Here is a 27115-nt window from a genome sequence, read left to right as displayed (position 1 = left end):
GAACTCTGCTTCCATCCGATGTCTGCAGAAGATCAACTCTGACTGCACAACATGGACATAAGTTCAAAGCACTGTCTGGACTTGGACCACATTAGGTCCTGTACCCAGGTGTCCCTAATGAAGTGGCACAGACTGCTATAATTCTGGTTTTCACTCCAGACGTCTGTCTTATCTGTGCGGTCCTTTCATCTCTGAGTCGTTACCATGGCAACAACGCCCCCCTGCCGACGCTTTTACCAGCACAGTACTGATCTCTTCATACAAACTGTAATCAGATTACTTCATCTGTAATCTGGAAGACTTCTTTCTGACCCTGATGACGTCATCCTGTTTTGTCTTTGTGATCATTATAAAAGCAAACTTTGATCTTTCACTGCTGGAAGGATGAAACAGTTCTTTAATCCTTCAGTCTTTCATTCATTCACCCGTCGTCCGCGGCGCAGCAGTGGGTGATTGCGTCATAGATCTCGGCAGCTGAGTGGGCGGGCTGCTGCGCCCGACGCGCACACCGGGCGCAGCAGTTGGAACCGTTGACTGTCGGTAACGGACGTGTTTCTGCGCCTCGCAAGCGGTGAGTTCACACAAACTCTTAACTCTGACGGCGCTGTGTGACGTTATAAAGCTGATTAAAGCATCCTGTCAGTCTCAACCTTACAGCGGTGACGTCACGGAGCCAACGGGAAACTATTGATCAGATGACAGATGAGAGGAAGAATAATGATTATTGATTAGATGACCGCTGACTGGAAGAATAATGATTTTTGATCAGCTGACCGGAAGAATAATGATTATTGATCAGATGACAGCTGACTAGAAGAATAATGATTATTGATCAGCTGACTGGAAGAATAATGATTATTGATTAGATGACAGCTGACTAGCAGAATAATGATTATTGATTAGATGACAGCTGACTAGAAGAATAATGATTATTGATCAGCTGACTGGAAGAATAATGATTATTGATTAGATGACAGCTGACTAGAAGAATAATGATTATTGATCAGCTGACTGGAAGAATAATGATTTTTGATCAGATGACAGCTGACTAGAAGAATAATGATTATTGATCAGCTGACAGGAAGAATAATGATTATTGATTAGATGACAGCTGACTAGAAGAATAATGATTATTGATCATCTGACTGGAAGAATAATGATTATTGATCAGATGACAGCTGACTAGAAGAATAATGATTATTGATCAGCTGTCTGGAAGAATAATGATTTTTGATCAGATGACAGCTGACTAGAAGAATAATTATTATTGATCAGCTGACTGGAAGAATAATGATTATTGATGAGCTGACTGGAAGAATAATGATTATTGATTAGATGAGAGCTGCTGTCACTCTGGAGTTCACTCATATGTCTTAAATGTCTGTCAACTGCAGATGGTTTGTTTTTAATCATAATGTTTTATTTGAATTTACAAATAATCGGACAATCTCAGTTCAAAGTACAAAACAGAAACAAATTTTAAAAAGATAATGAAAGAAAATGCATTTTAAATTTCTTATAGTATCCTTACCATAAAAAAAATGACAAAATCTACAATTCATTGATTTAAAAAAAAAATAAAAATATTAAACAGCCTGGAACTTGGAATAAAAATATAATATAAAAAAGCTTTACAAAAAATAAAAAGGAAAAATGATGAAAACAAGGGCAGCACAGTGGCTTAGTGGTTAGCAGTGTTGCCTCACAGCGAGAAGGTCATGGGTTCAATTCCCGCCTGTGGCCTTTCTGTGTGGAGTTTGCATGTTCTCTCCGTGTTTGCGTGGGTTTCCTCTGGGTGCTCTGGTTTCCTCCCACATCCAAAGACATGCGGGTTAGGTGGAATCTTTAAATTGTCCGTATGTGTGTGTGTGTCTGTGTTTGTTTGCCTGTTTGTGGCCCTGCGACAGACTGGTGTCCTGTCCTGGGTGTACCCCGCCTCGCTCTCTATGGCTGCTGGGATAGGCTCCAGCCCCCTGCGACCCTTAAATGGACTAAGATGAGAAATGATGAAAACACATCAAATAAATAGTTACAGAAAATATGCCATCGAAATTAAAGTGACAGACTTTCATTGTCATTTTCTTTTCCAATTAAGTCTGTGAAAGACTTCTTTTAATTAATTTAAACTTGTTTTTTGTTTTGTTTTTTATTTGAGAGGCTCAAAATAGTGATGTCATCCTGAAACAATTTAAAGCAGAGGTTTGTATGAAGAAATTCATCTTTAAGGATATGAAAATAAAGAGGCTGGTGATTGTCTTTAAGGTTTTCTCTTTACTTTCAAAATAAAACTTCTTTTTTTTTCCTTCAGTGATGATGTCATGAGTGGATTTACACCATATGTAATTCTCCAGGTATGCCCAGAAGGTGGCACTATGTGGGCAACCACAGATCAAAAAGTTTCTTCTTCAGATTTGCAAAAATATACAAGTTATCAGCATCTACAAGCCAGAAAAATGTTGCAGGTAATATTTTAATATGCAGTTCTTTAATCTTATTTAATCTTATTGAAGATACGAAATCTAAAAGGAACAAGCCGTGTGAAGTTTCCACAGGGCCACGTTTTCATAGTCATCAGAACACTTAATATTTTGTATGTTTTATACTCATAAAATTAGTTTGGTTTTTATAGTCTGCTGGGATTAGAACCTCATGTTGTGGTCAGGGGGGAAGCACGGTGGATTAGTGCTTAGCACAGCTGCCTCACAGCAAAAAGGTCATGGGTTTGATTCCCACCTGCAGCCTTTCTGTGTGGAGTTTGCATGTTCTTCCCGTGTCTGTGTTTTCCTCTCACATCCAAAGACACACAGGTTCGGTGGACTGGAGACTTTAAATTGTCCGTAGGTGTGAATGTGTTTGTCTGTGTGTGTCCCTGTGACAGACCGGCGTCCTGTCCAGGCTGAACCTGTGAGTGCTCCGTTCCCCAGTGACCCTTAACTGGAGTAAGCAGGTATAGAACATGGATGGACATTGTGGCCAATAGCATTTCATTAGTTCTACTAAACCACGGAAATGACGATTCCTCACTGATGTAATGTTTGTTTCTGTTCCTGCTGTGATGTCATCATAACTGTAATTGTGACGGAGGCCAGCGGGAGTCGCTGTGCATGTGGTAGTCAATAGGTCCCGACTCCAAAGGATTCTCTGGACATTCAGACCAGAGCCCGGCCTTTAGCCAGTGTTGTATAGTAACGAAGTAAAAATACTTCACTACTGTACTTAAGTACGTTTTGAGAGACTTTGTACTTTACTTGAGTTTTTTAAATTCAGCTTACTTTCACTTTTACTTCACTACATTTCCGACCTTAATTGCATACTTCTACTCTGATACATTTTCTATGCACCATGCCGTTACTTGTTACAAAAAAAAACACACACACAAAAACATACATGTCAACCTATACGGATTGTCCGTAAATTATACGGATTTTTCCGAGTTTCAGAGTCATACAGACGTACAAATAAAGTCTTACAGATTATCAGATTAAAGTTACTTCTCCATGTCACTGTGCGTTACTATTATTTTTCATTGTGGGTCGATAGCAGCATTAAACTTGGTCTGTGGGCAGGAGGTCGGGGTTCGACTGAACTGCCCACTTTAAGCGAGCTGTGAGCTTTTCATCCGCGGTTTTTTGCAGCTGCTCGACTCGTCCTCACCTCTTAAAGCACGGTGATCAGCACACCTGCACTGAGCTTTACAAAGACATTTTTATACTTTTTTTCCTCCATTATTTAGAGCTGATCTGAGCCGCTCTGTATCTGCTCGTTAAAAACAGCTGATCCTCCACGACGCGTCAACAACTAACACTATTTTCCACTCAAATGCACCTAAACTCTCTTTCTGAGGACCACATGATGTGAAAACACAATAAAACTTTCTTACCTGTAAATCTGGTCACGTTTTCTGCATAAATAAATGTTATCCATTCTTTGTGCTCAAACGCCAAAGCAGGGGTGAATCCAGATGGAATAGGGACGTGGGGCAAGGATGTGCCCCCCCCACAACACCCCTAGATTAAAGGTCCAGTTTTGAAGCCGTTTTTTACTACAACTACTAATATTGCTTAAAATAATAATAATTTCGACAAGTAAAATGTTTAGAGAGAATTTAAATGTTAGAAAAATGTTAGAATTTAATAGTTACATTTTTAAACAATGTAGGTTTGAAATTGCAAGTTTTACTGTTACAGTGCTGTCAACAGTTAAATATGAGGTCATATTTATTTTACTTTTTATAAAACAAGTATTTATTTTCATTGAAGTCAAGAAAGGGTGACTATAAAGTGAGTTTTGGCAAAACAGGTATCATTGTCATGTTGAGGTGGCAGAGGGTTGTTGTCGGCAGCTGGGGAAAGTAACTAAAAAAGTAACTAGTAATCTAACTTAGTTACTTTTACAATTGAGTAATCAGTAAAGTAACTAAGTTACTTTTTCAAGGAGTAATCAGTAATCAGTAATTGGATTACTTTTTCAAAGTAACTGTGGCAACACTGACCGTTTCTGCAGCGCGACTCCACTTTGAAGCGTGAGTCACTGAACCACTAGTTCATTGGTTCTTTGATTTGCTGCTCTTCACAAACGGCAAGTCCGCTTCTTCACCCCTTTCAAAGCCATTAAAATATCATGAGTCACTTTTGTGTGGATTAAAGTCACTAACTGGGACTCTTGTCTTGTTGCAGTCAAGAAACGAGAATCGTCCTCCGTTCCGTGCGTTTGGAGCCGCACAGCTGTGTGGCTCTCTGCTGAGACAGAGTCCAGTCAGAATTAATAACTTCAAATTGTCGCTTTAAATAAAATGACACCTCTTACCAAATGCTGTAATACAGAAAATAAACTACAATTGACTAAAACGTTTTTTTTTTCTTCCCAAAATGAGACGTCCTGTGTTCTTTATGAATTAAACTGATGCTGACGTACAGCACAGTCAGCTGTAAGAGTTCAGCTCAGATATATGGAAAGACATTCATGCCAATAATGTCTGAAAGGAAATGCTTTTCACAAAAACTACAGATTTTGTTTATTCCTATTTATGTCCAGAGATCAAGGATCCACCATGTAGAGTTTATTATGTCCAAAGTTTAAGGATCCAGTGACCAATTTCATATTTATTTACTTTAAGACTCAATAAAATGTTGTTCAATTCGATTTCAATTTATTGGGCTTATAAAGCGCCAAATCACAACAAAAGCCGTCTCAAGGCGCCTCACATGGAACAGTTCAACATAAAATAATAAAATAAACAAATAAAAATTACAAAATTCAAATACATAATTAAAAACAGAAGTAAAAGATTAAAACAGATAAAAAATAAAAAATAGTCATAAGCAAGAGAATAAAATAGGCTTTAAGGCTTGACTTCAAAATGTCCACAGACTCCGACTGTCTCACGGTTGCAGGAAGACTGTTCCACAGAGCAGGTGCACGATAAGAAAAAGCTCTTTGACCTGCTGACATAGAAAACCTGTAAAGCCTATTTTTAGTATACAAAAAAATCACAAGAGGTATTGATAAGGGATTTGATAAGGAATTGGAATGATAAGCGGAATCGATAATGGTATGTATCAATAAAATCTTATTGATACCCATCCCTAATAAACACATGGGGCCAAGTCGAGGATCATCAACATGCCAGTCTGCAACATCGGCACTGGTGAGGCAATTTTCAATACACTTGATGAATTTCTGAGGTTCAGGTTTTGTTCATTATATTCAATTTATTTTTCATGATTTTATTAATGTATTTCCATTAGTGACACAGTTCTTGTTTCTGTAAAAAATAGCAAAATTTGACACATTCAGTTCTATAAAGCTTGATGCATGAATACTAGATCTCTATTGTTTGAAATTCAACTGTGGAGGAAAAACTAATGATCCTGAGTTTAATGTCACTGTGGCAACACATAATATGTGGACAAAAACCCAGTTATGTCATACCACTATGTGGCTGTGTGTACTGTAAAAAACTGATATTGGTGCGATCTGTAGGTTATAAGGATTTTGTGTTGATTTTATGGATTTTCTCACTTGGTTATACATGTGGACCCTCAAAGAGGTTGACATGTATGCGGAAAAAGTCGTGTTTTCACCCAGAGACACCACTGATTACTAGTGACTGCAACAAAGTCAGGCCGATTTGTCATGAGCAGTGGTGGGCACAGATAACCAAAAAATTAACTTTGATAACAGATCATCAGATAACTGAAAAGTTATCTTTGATAAAGATAAACCAATAAACCACCCAAAAATGTATCGGACGTTACAGATAACTGATAAATTCCACTATTGTTTCTAGTATATTTGCAACTACTAATAAACTGAAGTTGAGTTTTAACAACATCATCGCTTCTGGAAACATCAAAGCGACAGCAGACCCAAACAATGAGGCCACACTTCCATGTTTGAACATCTTGCTGCCTGCTGGAAGCTGAGAGCAGTCACCAAACCCAACTCTCTACTAGTCACAATGCTCCGGTCAGGCAGAGGTCTTGGAAAATAAAGCCCTCCTGAGTTATGGTTTGGTGTATAAATAAAATGAATACTGATAGAATAACTCCATTAATGTCAATTCTGTCATTTGTACAAAGTTAAAATATAACATATCTTTTAATGTTGAATAATGCACTAATTCTGAGGTTTTGTAACAAACACAGACAGATCGCAAAGGATTGTGGGTAAAACGTACCTCTGCTAAACACTGATTGGTTCAGTCATTCATCATGTAAACCAACATGTTAATGTGATGTGTGTCATGTGTTGGTGTTTACAGATAAATGTGCTTTTGTAAAATATTCCATTTTTTAATTTGTAAAAACAGGCATTTTTACGGAGCCCTGGAAGTGTCATCGCAAAATGTTTTGCATGTGGAGAGAATGTGAGAATGTTCAGATGATTTTTTATTCATGTGAGAATTTTTTGGACCGAGTTTCAGGTTAATCACACGTCCTGCATCATGTAGTGTACATGGAGAAACAAGCTGTGTTTAACAACTCACAACCACCTCCTGATTGCTGATCATATGGTCGACCTGTTTGATATTATTCTGGTCGGCCGTTGTGAGGGTTTCCTGCTGCTGAGGGGCAGCAAGCGTCCAATGTTAAACTGACCTTCTGAAACAGTTGATGTATTTTATAACTTAAAAACGGGACCGATGCTAATGCGTTAGCATGTCTATGGCGTTTTCAATGTTAAAGTTAGCATTAAGGTGTTTGCATCATTACGTTTGTGTTGATTTGTTTTCTGTATAATTAATGGCTCAGCGTTCGTTGTCATAAAAGAGTCAAATTGTAATTTTTTAAATTTATTTTTATTCATATATTATAGCAATAATAGTCTACATAATAGACAATAATAGTCAATAATAATAGAATAATAATGTTACAATTTTAGAGAAAGAGACAAAAAGAACCTAATGAAACAAAACACAACAGAAAAGATAAACCATGGAACAATGAAATAAATAAATACATATAGAAATAAATAAGTGTTTCCTGTGAACACCTAGTGAGTAGCCTACTCTCGTTTAGGTTTTGAAACCTTGTTTCTGAACCGTTTTTGTGTGATGTGCACAATTTTCAGTATTTTGACTAATACGACCAGTCATTTACAAGACTAGATAAACTTTGTAATATAAAAAATCAGTCCCGTTTTGATTATTAACATTTACTTTGTACTTTTACTTTCAGTACTTGAGTACATTCAGTTGTACATTACTTGTCATACTAAAGTACAATAAATACTAGATACTTTAAGACTTTTACTTGAGTAGCATTTCAATCAGTGATTTGAACTTCTACCAAAATCATTTTTTAATGGGTATCTGTACTTTTACTTAAGTGTGACTTTCCGGTACTTTATACAACACTGCCTTTAGGCAGCTGGTCAGAGCGTCTGCTTCCCACACCGGACATCGTGAGTTTACATCAAGAGTGGAACGAGTGCGAGGAGTCAAACACACGACACAGAGAAGCTGCTACACAATAATACTGCTCTGTGTGTGTGTGTGTGTGTGTGTGTGTGTGTGTGTGTGTGTGTGTGTGTGTGTGTGTGTGTGTGTGTGTGTGTGTGTGTGTGTGTGTGTGTGTGTGTGTGTGTGTGTGTGTGTGTACACAAAGCTATAAAAAGGCGTGCAGGATAACTGGGTTTTGTTGTATAGTGAATGTGAGAGTGAACATGATGATGTCTCATGAATTCATATTTAAATTCCACCACTGGCTTTGATCTTCTGTGTATGTTGATTGAAGTTGTTTCATTTCTTCAGACTGTTTGAACAGAGCTCCTCAAAAAATATCAGCCCCCCCACAGCCAGTATTTACAGGCTCGTTTCAAACTCTTCCTTCTCTGACAAATATAATATGCTCTCTTCATTTTTATTACCTGAGGCCATCAGATATAACCACTGGGTGTTGTAAACCCTTTACGTCCATGTCTGTCTGTCTGTCTGCACCACTGATTTCTATTTAATCCACTAGATGGCGTATGTAGCCTGTGAGCTGTTACCAGAGCGCCTCCATCTTTCTTAGCGTTATTACGCGTCGTCAGACATTAGATTAAATAGAAATATGATGATGCACTGACTTAAACTTTGGTTAAAGTGATCTGAAAATGCTGTTTTGTGCAGCGTTCAGGTGCAGCGACAAGCTGACAAAGGACTATCAGCTGGTTAAATAAAGGTTAAATAATAAAGAGGAAGAAATTGTGCAGTGAGCTTTCATAAGTGTGTATTATATGTAATATTAATGATGTGGGGAAATGACTAAAATTGCTGAACAAAGGTTAGAAATTGATTTATTTTTAGTGTTGTCTGTATTCTGTAAAGTAGTGACTTCAGTTTTAGTGATAAATATCTCACCATTCGTTTGGTGATTCAGTTAGAAGTCTCACTTTCATACATCTCAATTTATCCCTTTTTAATTAGCCTCTGGGTTTCAATTCACATCAGGTTTTCCATCCTGAGATTATATAAATGGTACATGGACTGCATTTATATAGCGCTTTTCCATCTGCATCAGATGCTCAAAGTGCTTTACAATAATGCCTCACATTCACCCCGATGTCAGGGTGCTGCCATACAAGTCACTCACTACACACCGGCAGCAACTAGGGATTAAGGACCTTGCACAAGGGCCCTTACTGATTTTGCAGTCAGGCTGGGATTTGAACTGAGGATCCTCTGGTCTCAAGCCCAACACTTAACCACTAGACCATCACCTCCCTGAAAGCTCGGATTACCAGACAGAAACTTTACCACTGTACTACAATCACAGTCACAACTGCTACTAATACTCTGTCAGAGCAAATTCATAGAATGGAAATATGTTTTTCTCTCCAGCTTGGTGGGTCACATGACAGTCGCTTTGACATTGATATTCTACTAATATAACAATATAAATCAATTCAAATCAATTTTATTTATATAGCGCCAAATCACAACAACAGTTGCCCCAAGAAACTTTATAATGTAAGGCAAAAGCCATACAATAATTACAGAAAAACCCCAACGGTCCAAAACGACCCCCTATGAGCAAGCACTTGGCGACAGTGGGAAGGAAAACTCCCTTTTAACGGAAGAAACCTCCAGCAGAACCAGGCTCAGGGAGGGGCAGTCTTCTGCTGGGACTGGTTGGGGCTGAGGAGAGAACCAGGAAAAAGACATGCTGTTGGAGGGGAGCAGAGATCGATCACTAATGATTAAATGCAGAGTGGTGCATACAGAGCAAAAAGAGAAAGAAACAGTGCATCATGGGAACCCCCCAGCAGTCTACGTCTATAGCAGCATAACTAAGGGATGGTTCAGGGTCACCTGATCCAGCCCTAACTATAAGCTTTAGCAAAAAGAAAAGTTTTAAGCCTAATCTTAAAAGTAGAGAGGGTGTCTGTCTCCCTGATCTGAATTGGGAGCTGGTTCCACAGGAGAGGAGCCTGAAAGCTGAAGGCTCTGCCTCCCATTCTACTCTTACAAACCCTAGGAACTACAAGTAAGCCTGCAGTCTGAGAGCGAAGCGCTCTATTGGGATGATATGGTACTATGAGGTCCCTAAGATAAGATGGGACCTGATTATTCAAAACCTTATAAGTAAGAAGAAGAATTTTAAATTCTATTCTAGAATTAACAGGAAGCCAATGAAGAGAGGCCAATATGGGTGAAATATGCTCTCTCCTTCTAGTCCCCGTCAGTACTCTAGCTGCAGCATTTTGAATTAACTGAAGGCTTTTCAGGGAACTTTTAGGACAACCTGATAATAATGAATTACAATAGTCCAGCCTAGAGGAAATAAATGCATGAATTAGTTTTTCAGCATCACTCTGAGACAAGACCTTTCTAATTTTAGAGATATTGCGTGAATGCAAAAAAGCAGTCCTACATATTTGTTTAATATGCGCATTGAATGACATATCCTGATCACAAATGACTCCAAGATTTCTCACAGTATTACTAGAGGTCAGGGTAATGCCATCCAGAGTAAGGATCTGGTTAGACACCATGTTTCTAAGATTTGTGGGGCCAAGTACAATAACTTCAGTTTTATCTGAATTGAAAAGCAGGAAATTAGAGGTCATCCATGTCTTTATGTCTGTAAGACAATCCTGCAGTTTAACTAATTGGTGTGTGTCCTCTGGCTTCATGGATAGATAAAGCTGGGTATCATCTGCGTAACAATGAAAATTTAAGCAATGTTTTCTAATAATACTGCCTAAGGGAAGCATGTATAAAGTGAATAAAATCGGTCCTAGCACAGAACCTTGTGGAACTCCATAATTAACTTTAGTCTGTGAAGAAGATTCCCCATTTACATGAACAATTTGTAATCTATTAGATAAATATGATTCAAACCACCGCAGCGCAGTGCCTTTAATACCTATGGCATGCTCTAATCTCTGTAATAAAATTTTATGGTCAACAGTATCAAAAGCAGCACTGAGGTCTAACAGAACAAGCACAGAGATGAGTCCACTGTCCGAGGCCATAAGAAGATCATTTGTAACCTTCACTAATGCTGTTTCTGTACTATGATGAATTCTAAAACCTGACTGAAACTCTTCAAATAGACCATTCCTCTGCAGATGATCAGTTAGCTGTTTTATAACTACCCTTTCAAGAATTTTTGAGAGAAAAGGAAGGTTGGAGATTGGCCTATAATTAGCTAAGATAGCTGGGTCAAGTGATGGCTTTTTAAGTAATGGTTTAATTACTGCCACCTTAAAAGCCTGTGGTACATAGCCAACTAATAAAGATAGATTGATCATATTTAAGATCGAAGCATTAAATAATGGTAGGGCTTCCTTGAGCAGCCTGGTAGGAATGGGGTCTAATAGACATGTTGATGGTTTGGATGAAGTAACTAATGAAAATAACTCAGACAGAACAATCGGAGAGAAAGAGTCTAACCAAATACCGGCATCACTGAAAGCAGCCAAAGATAACGATATGTCTTTGGGATGGTTATGAGTAATTTTTTCTCTAATAGTTAAAATTTTATTAGCAAAGAAAGTCATGAAGTCATTACTAGTTAAAGTTAAAGGAATACTCGGCTCAATAGAGCTCTGACTCTTTGTCAGCCTGGCTACAGTGCTGAAAAGAAACCTGGGGTCGTTCTTATTTTCTTCAATTAGTGATGAGTAGTAAGATGTCCTAGCTTTACGGAGGGCTTTTTTATAGAGCAACAGACTCTTTTTCCAGGCTAAATGAAGATCTTCTAAATTAGTGAGACACCATTTCCTCTCCAGCTTACGGGTTATCTGCTTTAAGCTGCGAGTTTGTGAGTTATGCCACGGAGTCAGGCACTTCTGATTTAAAGCTCTCTTTTTCAGAGGAGCTACAGCATCCAAAGTTGTCCTCAATGAGGATGTAAAGCTATTGACGAGATAATCTATCACTCTACTGGTGGTTGGCTCTCACTGCGGTATTGTATCACTTCCTGTTCCGGAGCACAGCAGTGTTTTGCTGTATCTGTTAGCTGTTTAATCTGCATAGTTAGATTGATCTAGATAACTAGATAACGATTTATTTCACAGTGTAATCTTCACGTGCCTTAACTAAAGCACTCTCTCTGCTGAATTACCTCTAAATTATTTTCATATTCTTCACTTTGTGTATTTTTAGGAATCCGCTAGCTTAGCGCAGCTATTAGCTCTTAGCTGGTTTAGCATGGCGGCTTCTCCTGTCTCTCCCGCACTTTTCTGCGCTGGGTGTGAAATGTTTAGTTATTCCTCGGCCTCCTTTAGCAGTAATGGTACTTGTAATAAGTGTAGCTTGTTTGTAGCTTTGGAGGCCAGGCTGGGTGAATTGGAGACTCGGCTCCGCACCTTGGAAAATCCTACAGCTAGCCAGGCCCCTGTAGTTGGTATGGACCAAGGTAGCTTAGCCGCTGTTAGCTGTCCCCCAGCAGATCCCAAGCAGCCGGGAAAGCAGGCCGACTGGGTGACTGTGAGGAAGAAGCGTAGTCCTAAACAGAAGCCCCCTGTACACCACCAACCCGTTCACATCTCTAACCATTTTTGTTGTGTAACTTTGCAAAAACAATGTCGGACTCTGTAGTTTTCTCTGGGCCCCTCCCCAATCGGACCGGGAGTGACATGTTTAGCCGCATGTCCTCCTTGAATTGCTGGCTGTCTGAGTGGTGTCCAAAAAATGAGATGGGCTTCATAGATAATTGGCAAAGCTTCTGGGGAAAACCTGGTCTTGTTAGGAGAGACGGCGTCCATCCCACTTTGGATGGAGCAGCTCTCATTTCTAGAAATCTGGCCAATTTTCTTAAATCCTCCAAACCGTGACTATCCAGGGTTGGGACCAGGAAGCAGAGTTGTAGTCTTACACACCTCTCTGCAGCTTCTCTCCCCCTGCCATCCCCTCATTACCCCATCCCCGTAGAGACGGTGCCTGCTCCCAGACCATCAATAACCAGCAAAAATCTATTTAAGCATAAAAATTAAAAAAGAAAAAATAATATAGCACCTTCAACTGCACCACAGACTAAAACAGTTAAATGTGGTCTATTAAACATTAGGTCTCTCTCTTCTAAGTCCCTGTTAGTAAATGATATAATAATTGATCAACATATTGATTTATTCTGCCTTACAGAAACCTGGTTACAGCAGGATGAATATGTTAGTTTAAATGAGTCAACACCCCCGAGTCACACTAACTGTCAGAATGCTCGTAGCACGGGCCGAGGCGGAGGATTAGCAGCAATCTTCCATTCCAGCTTATTAATTAATCAAAAACCCAGACAGAGCTTTAATTCATTTGAAAGCTTGACTCTTAGTCTTGTCCATCCAAATTGGAAGTCCCAAATACCAGTTTTATTTGTTGTTATCTATCGTCCACCTGGTCGTTACTGTGAGTTTCTCTGTGAATTTTCAGACCTTTTGTCTGACTTAGTGCTTAGCTCAGATAAGATAATTATAGTGGGCGATTTTAACATCCACACAGATGCTGAGAATGACAGCCTCAGCACTGCATTTAATCTATTATTAGACTCAATTGGCTTCGCTCAAAATGTAAATGAGTCCACCCACCACTTTAATCATACTTTAGATCTTGTTCTGACATATGGCATAGAAATTGAAGACTTAACAGTATTCCCTGAAAACCCCTTTTGATCCTTCGATGTTGGCTCTTCCTATCATTGTGAAGCAGAATTCACCAAGCGTTGGATTGTTCACCCACTAATAGGGAACGTGAGCTGGGATTAGACCGTCGTGAGACAGGTTAGTTTTACCCTACTGATGATGTGTTGTTTCAATAGTAATCCTGCTCAGTACAAGAGGAACCGCAGATTCAGACATTTGGTGTATGTGCTTGGCTGAGGAGCCACTGGTGCGAAGCTACTATCTGTGGGATTATGACTGAACACATCTAAGTCAGAATCCTGCCTAGACGAAGCGATACCGAAGCGCCGTGGATTTTCGTTTGGTCCCTGATAGCTGGGCCTCCCCCCCGGGGGGGCCCGGTGAGCAGAGCCCCTTGTGACTGGACTGGGGCGCGGCCGGATATGCGGCCACCCCTCTCCTCCCACGCAACTCATGTTTGTGGAGAACCTGGTGCTAAATCAGTCAATCAATCAATTTCAAAGTAATTTTATTTATATAGCGCCAAATCACAACAAACAGTTGCCCCAAGGCGCTTTATATTGTAAGGCAAAGCCATACAATAATTACGTAAAAACCCCAACAGTCAAAACGACCCCCTGTGAGCAAGCACTTGGCGACAGTGGGAAGGAAAAACTCCCTTTTAACAGGAAGAAACCTTGCAGACGACCTGATACACCAATGAAATTAATTTCTCTCTGATATACTCTGTATTCCAGTGTAGTGTTTTCAGATTTCTTTCAGCTTGATGCAGAAATGACTGAATAATCTGACTTTCACCCTGGCTGATGTGGATGTTTCATTTTATTTATTTTATTTGAGCGCTGCGTAAATGCGGCGCTGCAGGCGGGTTAAGAGCCGCCCTTAATATTAATATCTTTAATATGATGTGAGTGTCTGAAGCTCTTACTTTCACCCTTGATTATTTCCCATCTTTAACTTCATAATGAAATTAATTAGGGATCTGGTGTCGTGGCAGACACACAGTGTGTTTGACAAACTAATGGTATTATTTTCTATCTGGACTGAGACCAACAAATTCATTCAAGTCTATTCTATAAACAGTCTGATCCTCTTCTGTATTTCTTTGGACAAATAGCAGCTGAACAAATGTGGGACTGATTTTGAATAAATGTTACAGCACAGAAAATGTACATTTATGGTGAAACACTTTTGAAAACATTGATCATGTCCACATTAATTTCTATTTATGTCTGGTTGTTAGACGTTAACCAAGATGGTGGCAGTCTGTCAAAAGCCAGCGAGTGAGCGGATCCTCGCGGTCCTCCATCTCGTGAGTAAATAGAAATGGATGGTCTGTGTTGAGAATAAGTCCAGTCCTGTTACTGCCACAGTCTTCAAATTCACAGGGAACATTCCTGGGACACAGACCATGGACAAGTTCAAAGATGGATAACCTGGACCTATTTTAAGAGGTTAAAAAGTCACATTCTGTTTCAATCTGTTCCTTTTTTTTTTTTTTGAGTGGCAGAGCTGACAGCCAATCAGAGTAGAGCTGCACCGTGACATCAGTGGCTGCCATCTCCATTTCCTTTGTGTGTAAATAAAACCTCTTTATCATACATGATGTAAACGTTAGTGAGAAATAAACACTTCTAAAATTGAAATCACTGTTTTTGTAAACTGATAACACCTCTGGAGTCATTTGCAGGACATTTCGCAGACGTTAGTGTGGATGCAAAGGTGTGCTAACTCAAAGCTAACTCGTTACCAGCACATCCTGTTCCTCTGGTTTTTGGAGATGGGATTATGGGCTGTATCGTGTGACGTCTGTGTGCTTTTATTTGTGTTATTTCAGTTTTGTCTGCAGCTGCTTGCAATGCTTCCCACCAAGCAGTTGGTGGCGGTAGTGTACCGAGTCGGGTTATGAGCCGCGGACTGACTGGAGTAGAAGAAGACGTCTGGCTGAGCTCGGCCTCTGGACCACCAGTTAGACACCACTGGGCAGGGAATGAATTAATATCACGTGCTGTTAAAATGTAAATATTGTTTATGAGTGATTGATTGATTGAGGGGCTTTATTGAACATGTACAAATTGTATGTAAGACAATAGGAGCTTAATGATTAATTAAACAACTGCAAATTCTAAAGAACACAATGCTCGTATGGCCGAGGTTATGTTAGAGTTGCATTATTATTATTATTTTTTGTTTTAACCTTTTGCATGGTGCATTCTGACCCATGGACATTTCTGCCAGTCAAGATAAAGATGACAACATAAATGAAATCCTGCAACAAGAAAAGCAATCCTGCAGGACAAATTATACTGTATTTTTTTGTCTTTCTGATGCCTGATTCTGTTTTTTCTCTCTGTTTAAGGTGCAGCTCCATCCAGAGATGGGAGTTGTATTTGTGCTGGAGACCCTCCTGTCCTGTGCACCAACAGCATTTCTTGTATATTTGTTTTGTGAATTGTTCTGTAATTTGTATCTGTATCATGGCTCAAGCAGAGGGTCACCCCTTTGAGTCTGGTCTGCTTGAGGTTTCTTCCTCAGAGGGAGTTTTTTCTTACCACTGTTGCTCGAGGGGTTGATAAGGTTAGACCTTACTTGTGTGAAGCACCTTGAGGCAACTCTGTTGTGATTTGGCGCTATATAAATGAAAATAAGTTGAGACTGAAATTTTCTGACACCACATCTTCAATTTAAATTCCACAAATGAAGCCACCAGCAAACATTTACTTTTCCAAACACATTCCGTTTCCCAACAGAGGAGTTTTCAGTTTCCTGATGTCACACTGTTATCCTGCTTCATGGAAACATGATCACATTCACCTTTTCAGTTTCTCTTCATCACAAAGAATCAATGCAGCACATTTTCCACACTGAGCAGTTCTTCTTGTTGCCATTAGGTGGTGCTAACATTACTGAGTGTATTGAAATGATTAATATCCTTGAATGTAACAATTTATTAACATTATTATGTTTGTAGCTCTGATAGAAAAAAGAAACTTAACTGACATCAATCTTCTGCGAGTGTGTTGGACTTTGACACGCCCACAAACTTTCTCCTTCACTCTTGCTGATATTCTTCGGTCACAAATCACTCCTGCCACCTTTCTCCACCCACTCCACCCTGCCTGCACTCTCTTCTTCACCTCTCTACCACACTCTCCATTACTTTGGACAGTTGACCCCAAATATTTAAACTCATCTACTTTCACCACTTCTACTCCTTGTAACTGCACTATTCCACTGGGCTCCCTCTCATTCACACACATGTACTCAGTCTTGCTTCTACTGACTTTCATTCCCCTTCTCTCCAAAGCATATCTCCACTTCTCCAGACTAGACTCAACTTGCTCTCTACTCTCACTACAGATCACAATGTCATCTGCAAACATCATAGTCCATGGGGACTCCTGTCTGATCTCATCTGTCAACCTGTCCATCACCACTGCAAACAAGAAAGGACTCAGAGCTGATCCTTGGTGTAATCCCACCTCCACCTTGAATGAGTCTGTCATTCCGACTGTGCATCTCACCGCACACAGTCCAACACGTGACCCAACATGTGATGCAACACCCAGTCCATGCAAGAACTGAAATCATTTACTGATTAATTTACTTTTCCAAAGCCTAGGAAATCACTGTATTTGTCAGGAAGATTTGTCTTTGACTGTCCATGTCTGTGTGTGGTTCCTAGATCACCTCCAGCTGGTTAAATGTGGACACAGCAGCTCTCACCTCAGCTCCAGAGAAACAAACAGGTATCCAGTCAAACTAACTCGTCCACATGCATCACTGCTATGACAAAACTGCAGTAGATAAGATATGATAAGACTTTATTGATCTCACAGTGGAGAAATTCACGTTACGTCAGCTCTTAATAAACACACAAGATGACTGCGAGTAGAAGAAAATGTGCATCAAACAGTGTGTGCAAAGATAAGCAATAATAATAATACTTGTAACAATAAAAAAAATAAGAAAATGAGGTAGAATGAGGTACCTTTTTATTTTTTTTTTTAACTATATGGATTTGATTCATATGTTTTCACGTCAGACAACCTTGAACCCTCGTGGGCATGCGTGAGTTTTTCCACGCCTGTCGGTGACGTCATTCGCCTGTGAGCACGCCTTGTGGAAGGAGTGGTCCCCCCCCCCCCCCATCATCGGATTTTCATTGTCTGGAAATGGCGGAATGAAAAGGACTATTTTTCCATCAGAATTTTTTCAGAAGCTGTTAGAGACTGGCACCTGGAAACTATTCGAAAAATTTATCTGGCTTTCGGTGAAAATTTTACGGGCTTCACAGAGAATAAGGTCTGTTAGTACAGCTTTAAGGACCCCTTTAAGGACGCTTGGCACGCCGCGCTCCGAGCTGCGACGACATTGGGGTAGATGATGCTGTCATCTACCCCAATGTTGTGCCTGTAGGCGAACTGCAGCGAGTCCAGGATGTCGCTCACCATAGTGCGGAAGTGAGACAGGATGAGCCGCTCCATGGTCTTCATGAGGTGGGAGGTCAAGGCAACTGGTCTGTAGTGGGCTGGTTCCTTGGCCTGCAGTGTTTTGGGAACCGGGACCACACAGGAGGTCTTCCACAGGGTGCGGACCACCCCCAGGCTGAGGCTCATGTTGAAGATGTAGCTGAGGACCTCACAGAGCTCATCTGCACAGGTCCTCAGCAGCCTTGGGGAGATCCCATCCGGTCCTGCTGCTTTCCTCTGCTTCAGCTGCAGGAGCTGACCTCTCACCTCAGTCGGAGTTACAGTAAGGGAGGAGGGAGGTGGAAACTGGGGTGTGAGCTGAGGTGGGCTGGTGCTGAATACAGTCTGGGGGGAGGAGGGACAAAGTCCGGGGTGCAGTAGAGGTGGCCTGGAGGAAGAAGGTGGGGAGTCAGATGGGCTGGAGGGCTGGCTGCTGGAGACATGTGGAGAGCCGGGAGCAGGCAGGGGGGAAGGTGTGGAGGAGCCAAAACGGTTAAAGTAACTGTTTAGCTCCTCTGCAAACCGAGAATCTCCATATGCAGTCCTGCTGGCACACGTCCCTCACATTGTTCTGAGCCAGCTGCTCCTCTATCTTCCATCCATACTCCTTCTTGGCTGCACGGATCTTCCACTGGAGCTCCTGTTGGACTCTACGTTGCTCCTCTCTGTCTCCCAAGTTGAAAGCCCTCTTCTTCTGGTTCATCAGGACCTTCAGCTCGGGGGTCACCCAGGGGTGGTTGTTGGGAAAGCACCGTACCCTCCGGGTGGGTACAGTGCTTTCCACACAGAAGTTCATGTAGTCAGTGACACACTGGGTCAGGCCATTGATGTCTTCACCATAAGAGTTTTGAAACATGCTCCAGTCTGTGGTTCTGAAACAGTCCCTCAGCCTCTCAGTGCCCTCTTCAGTCCAGAGTTTCACTGACCTTTTCTGCACTGGTTCTCTTCTCACCCTGGGTGTGTATTGGGGGAGCAGATAGACGAGGTTGTGATCCGAGCATACGAGCGAGGGGAAGTGGGTGGAGGTGTACGCATCCTCCACATTAGCGTAAAAAGGTCCAGTATTCTATTGTCCCTGGTTTTACAGGTGACGTACTGGGTGAACGTGGGGAGGGTGGTGGAGAGGGAGGCGTGGTTAAAGTCCCCGGTGATGAGGAGGAGGGCGCGGGGGTGTTGTGTCTGCAGCCGAGTGACTGTACTGTGAATCCGCTCACAGGCAGCAGGGGTGTCTGCAGAGGGAGGAATATATGCGCAGAGCACAATCACACTTCCAAACTCCTGTGGGAGATAGTACGGCCTCATGGTCACCGCAAGTAGCTCCACATCCAAGGAGCAGATCTGATCCTTCATGTGAACATGAACTGTGTTGCACCATCTCTCACTCACGTAAATGGCAAGCCCCCTCCTCTTTTCTTCCCGCTCTCCACCAATGTCCTGTCCGTGCAGATGAGTGTGAAGCCGTCCATATTAATAACAGAGTCCGGTACATGTTCATCCAACCACGTCTCCATGAAGCACATGAGACTGCAGCCCTTATACAGCCTCTGGAAACGGGTTAGTGCTGCTAGGTCCTTGGTCTTGTTGCGGAGAGACCTTACATTCCCCATGACCATAGATGGAATATAAGTCCTTCTCCGCTTTGTCCTTCCACCCCTGCAGCCTCTCCGTCTCCTTCGTCTCTCTGCAGGTATGTCCAGGTGCTCAGCATAGTGGGGACCTGGCCCACTGTACAAAGAGTCTCTTAGTCCAAGCAGCTGATCCCGGCTATAAACAATGGGACGTCCGGAGCCGGAGACAAAGGGATTTCCCCGCGCTGCCTCAAAAAGTGCCAAAAGAAGCAGAAAGCTAAGCACAAGAGTTACAAATGCGGGTTTCCCATGTGCACACTTGCACAGGGTACCACCTACTGCAAATAAAAACAATAAAGCACTATTAAAAGTATTAAAAATAGCGAAAGTAGGAAAAGAGGGGCCAGAGCTGAAATAACAGTGTTATGTGTCGGACGCGGTCGGAGCACCGACCCAGCGTTTGACAGGACCCAGCATAAAATGAGCAGAGCACGGTTCAAAGGATAACACATTTTAATGAAAGTGAGTTAAGTGATAAACAACTAAAAAGTCCGCGGTCTGGTGAGGTGGAAACACGGCGCGCTCTCAACAGCGCAAACGGTCCGGAGCCACAGCAGTTCGGACCCAGGGACCCCGCCGACACCCCCCAGGTGGCCGCGACAAACCGAGTCTGTGAAGCAAGAAAATATGAGGTGAGTCCAACTCCACAGAGAGACACAGCTCAAAGGTGCACACAATCAGCAAACACTTCCTGGCTTAAATATATATCAGCTTCTCACCCTGCAGGCACGGAACAACTCAGTTCAAATCTCCACTGCAGCAGAAGCTGATTAGACAATTAGCATAACGTGACAGCTCAATAACACAAGGTGTGAGGGACACCAAATCCACTGTCATTACTTCATGAAAGTCACCAAAACCAAATTACCTCAGGAAGTGTGCTGAAGAGCGTGAGACCTCACCCAATCCTCCTACACAGACTGTGGCGTCAAACCTGGAGCGGTCTCTGCGTCCGTGATGGTGAGATTGTTCTCCTGACGTCGATCTCACACGTCTGCTCACAAGGTCGAGTCTCTGGCAATCACACACTGTGCATTCAAGGTTTAAGTGCAGCAATCTCTGATCAAGACAGAATACACCACAGCTGTGAGTCCTGATGACCTGCACGTGAAAACAAGCCTCAGGTGTTCAGGGTGAGGTCCTAATGCTCAGCCACTCAGTCCTGAATGCATACCACCTGGTGGGAGAAACAGAAAAACAAAAACCAAGCCAGCCAAACACCCCAGCCCACAACGAACAGGCAGCTGCATCGACAGCGCCACCTTAAAAAAAAAAGACGTTTTAAAAAAGCTGCAGTTTTTGAACAATAATACACTAAAATAACTGAGGTACCACATTATGATAACACAGGTTGTGTTGAAATGTGCAAATGCTAGCACAATGCAATGCAGCTATTTAAGGCAACTTCAGGGTCATCGATCGTAACGGCAGCTCAGACAAAGCACCCCAGACGAGAGAGGACAACCGAAGCCCCAAAGTCAAAGGAACAGTTTTAGTCTAAATCCACAGCATTAGAAAGGAGGGTGAGGACGGCATCAAAGACTAAGAGTGAAAGAACAGCCCAGAACAGTGATGGAAGCACCAAAGAGCAGCACATCGGCAGAGCCGCCCCTGAAGCGTATGCTCAGAGGGGACCAAGCTTTTTCTGTTGTGGCTCCAAAGATGTGGAACAAGTTACCGCTCAACATCAGGCAGGCCTCTTCATTTTCTGTTTTTAAAACCAATCTTAAAACCCACTTTTATGTACTGACTTACCAATCTTAAAACCCACTTTTATGTACTGACTTTTAACCCAGAATGAGATTCTAAATCTGTTTTGGCTGTTTTAACTGTTTTTACTTGTTTTAGTTTAATTTTTTATTTTTTGGGGGGGCTTGTTTTTTATTTGTACTTTGTGGTTTGTTGCCTTTTCTATGTCTTCTTGTGTACAGCACTTTGTTTCAGCTGCAGCTGTTTTTTAAAGTGCTTTATAAATAAAGTTGATTTGATTTGATTTGAAGGTGCTGAGGAGCGACCCGGGGTATATAGGGAGAAGGATGCTGAGGATGGAGCCACCAGGCAGGAGGAGAAGAGGGAGACCAAAGAGGAGTCATTTTGTGTTCCATAAAGCAGACAAATCACAATATACTGTACTGTAATGTCAAATTACAATACTAGTAGAATCATATTTCTGAAGTATAATGATTGGTATCATAGTAGGAGGTACCGTAGAGTCTGAACAGTACAGAGTACCGGCCCTTAACCATAACAAAGCCACCAAAACATGTAGCTACAGACACAGAATGGAGTCTTTATTTGTCTTTGTACATACACTCAACAAAAATATAAACTCAACACTTTTGGTTTTGCTCCCATTTTGTATGAGATGAACTCAAAGATCTAAAAACTTTTTCCACATACACAATATCACCATTTCCCTCAAATATTGTTCACAAACCAGTCTAAATCTGTGATAGTGAGCACTTCTCCTTTGCTGAGATAATCCATCCCACCTCACAGGTGTGCCATATCAAGATGCTGATTAGTGATCAGCATCTGATTAGTGCACTGATAATGTGATCATGATTAGTGCACAGGTTGCCTTAGACTGCCCCAATAAAAGGCCACTCTGAAAGGTGCAGTTTTGTTTTATTGGGGGGGGATACCAGTCAGTATCTTCTGTGACCACCATTTGCCTCATGCAGTGCAACACATCTCCTTCGCATAGAGTTGATCAGTGTTGTCAGTTGGGGCCTGTGGAATGTTGGTCCACTCCTCTTCAATGAGCTGTGTGAAGTTGCTGGATATTGGCAGAACTTGGTACAACGCTGTCGTATACCGCCGTGTCCAGAGCATCCCAAACATGCTCAAGGGGTGACATGTCCGGTGAGTATGCCGACCATGCAAGAACTGGGACATTTTCAGCTTCCAAGAATTGTGTACAGATCCTTGCAACATGGGTGCGTGCATTATCCTGCTGCAACAGGAGGTGATGTTCTTGGATGTATGGCACAACAATGGCCTCAGGATCTCGTCCCGGTATCTCTGCCTGCATTAAAAATGCCATCAATAAATGCACCTGTGTTGTCGTCCATAACAGACGCCTGCCCATACCATAACCCCACCGCCACCATGGGCCACTCGATCCACAACACTGACATCAGAAAAACCTCTCACCCACACGACGCCACACCGCTGTCTGCCATCTGCCCTGAACAGTGTGAACCGGGATTCATCCGTGAGAGAACACCTCTCCAACGTGCCAAACGCCAGAGAATGTGAGATTTGCCCACTCAATTCGGTTACGACGACGAACTGGAGTCAGGTCGAGACCCAATGAGGACGACGAGCATGCAGATTGAGCTTCCCTGATACGGTTTCTGACAGTTTGTGCAGAAATTCTTTGGTTATGCAAACCGATTGTTTCAGCAGCTGTCCGATTGGTCTGGTCTCAGACGATCTGGAGGTGAACATGCTGGATGTGGAGATCCGGGCTGGTGTGGTTACACGTGGTCTGCTTTGTGAGGCTGGTTGGATGTACTGCCAATCTTCTGAAACGCCTTTGGAGACGGCTTATGGTAGAGAAATGAACATTCAATACACGAGCACAGCTCTGGTGGACATTCCTGCTGTCAGCATGCCAACTGCACGCTCCCCAAATCTTGCGACATCTGTGGCATTGTGCTGTGTGATAAAACTGCACCTTTCAGAGTGGCCTTTTATTGTGGGCAGTCTAAGGCACACCTGTGCACTAATCATGGTGTCTAATCAGCATCTTGATATGGCACACCTGTGAGGTGGGATGGATTATCTCAGCAAAGGAGAAGTGCTCACTATAACAGATTTAGACTGGTTTGTGAACAATACGAGGTCTATTAGAAAAGTATCCAACCTTATTATTTTTTTCAAAAATCATATGGATTTGAATCACGTGTGATTACATCAGACATGCTTGAACCCTCGTGGGCATGCGAGAGTTTTTTCACGCCTGTCGGTTACGTCATTCGCCTGTGGGCAGTCTTTGAGTGAGGAGTCGTCCACCCGCTCGTCGATTTTTTTCATTGTTTAGGAATGGCTCAGAGACTGTTGCTTTGTTTGATAAAAATTTTTTCAAAACTGTAAGGCACAACTGAGTGGACACCATTCAATAAATTCAGCTGGTTTTCGGTAAAAAGTTTGGTCTGGTAGTGTCGCTTTAAGGACGGTCCACGGCGCCTGACGGCGATCTGCGCTTCGAGGCGGCAGCGTCTCGCCGTTTCAAGTTGAAAACTTCCACATTTCAGGCTCTGTTGACGCAGTAAGTCGTCAGAGAACAGAGAACTTTCAGAAGAAGTCGGCATGAGGAGTTTATTCGGACATTCCATTGTTAATGGTCATTTTGTAATGAAAGAACGTGCGGGCAGATTCGCATGTCGGGCTGGACCCGACCGCGGGGGGTCGCGGCAGGAAAAACACCTCCGTTGGAAATCTTAACGGGCAAGTTGGAACATGCCCAAGCTGTTAAACAATTTCTCAGTTACTCACTTGTTGAAAGCCATTAAAAGCCGCCTGAATTCTACAAATGGTTTTCAACACGGAGGTGTTTTTCCTGTCGCGGCGCACACAGATTTGCCGAGTCGTCACGGAAACGACTCGGCGAATTTGCGCGTACGTCTTTCATTAAAAAAATGTCCTTAAACAGTGGAATGTCCGCATAAATTCCTCATGCCGGCCTCTTCTGAATCTTCTCTGTTCTCTCACGATGTCCTGGGTGAATTAAGCCTTAAATTAGGATGTTTTCAGCTCGAAACAGGCCGACGACAGCGCCTGGAAGCGCTGCAGGACGTCCCGCTCCGTGGGAAGTCCTTACACCGACAGAAACACCCCATAATCTCTCATCAGCCGTTAAACTTTTCACAGAAAACCAGCTTAATTTCTCGAATAGTGTCCACTCGGATATTCCTCACAGGTCCAGAAAAAATTTTGATAAAGCAACGCGCGCCGTCTCGAGCAGCGTGTGAAACAAAGGAATTCAGCCGAGAGGGCGGGACCACATCTCACTCAAGGCCTGCCCACAGGGAAATGACGTCACCGACACGCGTGAAAAAACTCACGCATGCGCACGAGGGTTCAAGCATGATTGGTGTAATCGCATGTCATTCAAATCCATATAGTTAAAAAAAAAAATAATAGGGTCGGTTTATTATCTAAGAGACCTCGTATTTGAGGGAAATGGTGATATTGTATATGTGGAAAAAGTTTTAGATCTTTTGAGTTCATCTCATACAAAATGGGAGCAAAACCAAAAGTGTTGCGTTTATATTTTTGTTGAGTGTACATACAAGGAAATCTGTCCTCTGCATTTAACCATCCAAATTACAGTTAGACACAATGCAGCCACTAGGGGCAGTGTGCAGCCACAGTCCAGCACCCAGGGACCGACTCCAGTTGTAGAGACGCTGCCTTGCTCAGGCGCAGAGAAAGGAGCAGACCCTAAATAAGCATGTTTTTGATTGTGGGAAACCCACACAGACACGGGGAGAAAGTGCACCCAGAAAGGACAGGAAGCGATCCCGCGACCTTCTTGCTGTGAGGCAGCAGTGCTAACCACTAAGGCACAGTGCCGCCATATTAATGCCCTGAAAACACCATCAGTGCTTCGCACTCACACATTTGACTTCTCTTGGTGTTTGAATAAAGTTCTGAAGACATTTTTCATCCTTCAGCTTCAGGACACTCTGCTGCAGAGAGAGGAGGAACTGACCAGGCTGCAAGAGGAGAACAACAAACTCAGGCACTTCCTGAACTCCTCCTTTGTGAGGAACCTGGAAGAACAGGCTAAGGTGTGGTCATCATTATTACTTACAGGGTTTTTTTTAACAATCCAGTCAAAACTGGTAGAATCCCAACAGAAAACCAGTCTCTGTGTAACAGAATTAATTTGACCAGAGAAGTTCAACAATGATTCTAACATCGTCTCCTTGTCTTGTTGACCCGTAGAAGCTAAGTGCTGATTGGACCAGGAAGCTAAAGAGAAACCTGACATATTCCCGAGATGGACCTTTCAACCACCACCAGGACTTCCAGCAGGTTAGCAAGCGAGTGTGTCGGAATCTCACCGCTGAGTTCTGCTCAGAGTCAAAGACAGCCGCTGCCTCACATCCAAACTTGGACCTTTGGGTCCGGCGTACACTTGGACTGACGGACCAAAGCACCATCAATACACCCAGTGACTCATCCACTGAAAACAGTCCCTCGTCCTCGTCTCCATACAGTTTTCATTGTTTCGCTGACGATGCTGAAGTTACCTGTCCAGGTCTGTGTGCTTTCTCTCCATCCCCCTGCTCTTCTCTCTGCACTCTGGACTCATCTTTTAGTTCTGCACTCACCTCCTCCACACCCCAAAGGTACTGCCAAAGTACATCACCTCAGTCTGAATACAGTTTGCAGTATCAAGAAGCCAATCAATCAAACTACAGGCTTCCTGTCATCTATAACGTCTGTGCGGCTGAACATTCAGACTTCACTGCACGGACTCAGGATTATGAAGATCCAAAAGGTGAGATTAGAAAGGATCTGTCCGTGACTGCCTTCCAGTCTCCATTGCTACAGAAGGTCAACAACTGGACAACCTCCTTCAGTCAGTCACCAGAAAGGGCTCAGTTCTGTTCAAGCCAAGCTCAACTTCTGGAGACCAACCCACAAGAACATTTAACTTACTCAAGTCCACTGAAACAGACCAACAGCTGGACTGTGCCAGAGGACACGGTCCAGTTCAGTCAATCAACTGGAAGATTCAGTTCCTCAAAAATCATCACTTCAAGTCCAATCGCAACCCAGTCCTTGATGTCATCCTACTGCCACAGACAAGCTACTCCATCAGTAGGTCCTGCTGCCCTGAATTCTTCTGCTGTTCCTCAGGTGCCTCAAGGCCAAAGATCTCTGGCGTTCAGTATGTCCCTCAACCAATTCAGCAGTGTCACAACACACAGTTTCCCTCAGGGACAAGCATTTGTCAGAAAGGACAATGAGGGAAGGTGGAACTTTACCTGGGTCCCCAAACAAGGACACGGGGGTGCAGGAGCACAGTAAGGGTCCTATATCTTAGAAGCACTTTAGGTCACAGAGACCAGGGGCCTCATGTACAAAGGTACGTACGCAAAAAAAAAACTGGCGTCGTCCGTCTCCACGCCAATGTTCAGATGTAACAGAAGTGAAATGAGTGTGGAAATGTACGCAAAAATCCTGGCTGGCGTTCGCACGTTTCTACAGCTGTTGTTCCTCTGATGACACGTAGGCTGGGAATCGTTCATAGTGTAAAAACATGAAGTCATCAGAGTGATGAGGAACATCAGAGACACAATGATGAACAATTAACACACGTGTTTGCAGTTATATGGGTGGATAAAAAAAACGTGCAAAGTGATGCATAAAATGGCACTAACAGTGGCTGCATTAGCGTTGTTAGAGGACCTTGGAAATGGTGCAATC

The 27115-nt window shown here is 42.5% G+C and overlaps 1 protein-coding gene across 1 annotated transcript; it reads left to right on the top strand.

The window, feature by feature from the left end:
- Nucleotides 1-500: 500 nt before the first annotated feature.
- Nucleotides 501-26738, top strand: gmnc (geminin coiled-coil domain containing). Its single transcript, XM_034168881.1, has 4 exons — nucleotides 501-571; nucleotides 17252-17315; nucleotides 25351-25467; nucleotides 25625-26738. Exons 2-4 carry the CDS (start codon nucleotides 17271-17273, stop codon nucleotides 26714-26716), a joined length of 1254 nt encoding a protein of 417 aa, XP_034024772.1. The 5' UTR covers nucleotides 501-571; nucleotides 17252-17270; the 3' UTR covers nucleotides 26717-26738.
- The last annotated feature ends 377 nt before the right edge of the window (nucleotides 26739-27115 follow it).

Source organism: Thalassophryne amazonica, chromosome 4 (genome assembly GCF_902500255.1).
Source record: "Thalassophryne amazonica chromosome 4, fThaAma1.1, whole genome shotgun sequence".
Lineage (NCBI taxonomy): Eukaryota > Metazoa > Chordata > Actinopteri > Batrachoidiformes > Batrachoididae > Thalassophryne > Thalassophryne amazonica.
Note: the sequence above shows the minus strand (reverse complement) of the source record. Positions and strands in the feature narration are given on the sequence as shown.

What these genes read in the sequence shown, in the direction of transcription:
- gmnc (XM_034168881.1), top strand. Translation starts at nt 17,271, where the DNA reads ATGTGGACACAGCAGCTCTCACCTCAGCTCCAGAGAAACAAACAG. An exon ending in AGCTCCAGAGAAACAAACAG is followed by an intron (nt 17,316 to 25,350) that starts GTATCCAGTCAA and finishes TTCATCCTTCAG; the next exon opens with CTTCAGGACACTCTGCTGCA. An exon ending in ACCTGGAAGAACAGGCTAAG is followed by an intron (nt 25,468 to 25,624) that starts GTGTGGTCATCA and finishes GTTGACCCGTAG; the next exon opens with AAGCTAAGTGCTGATTGGAC.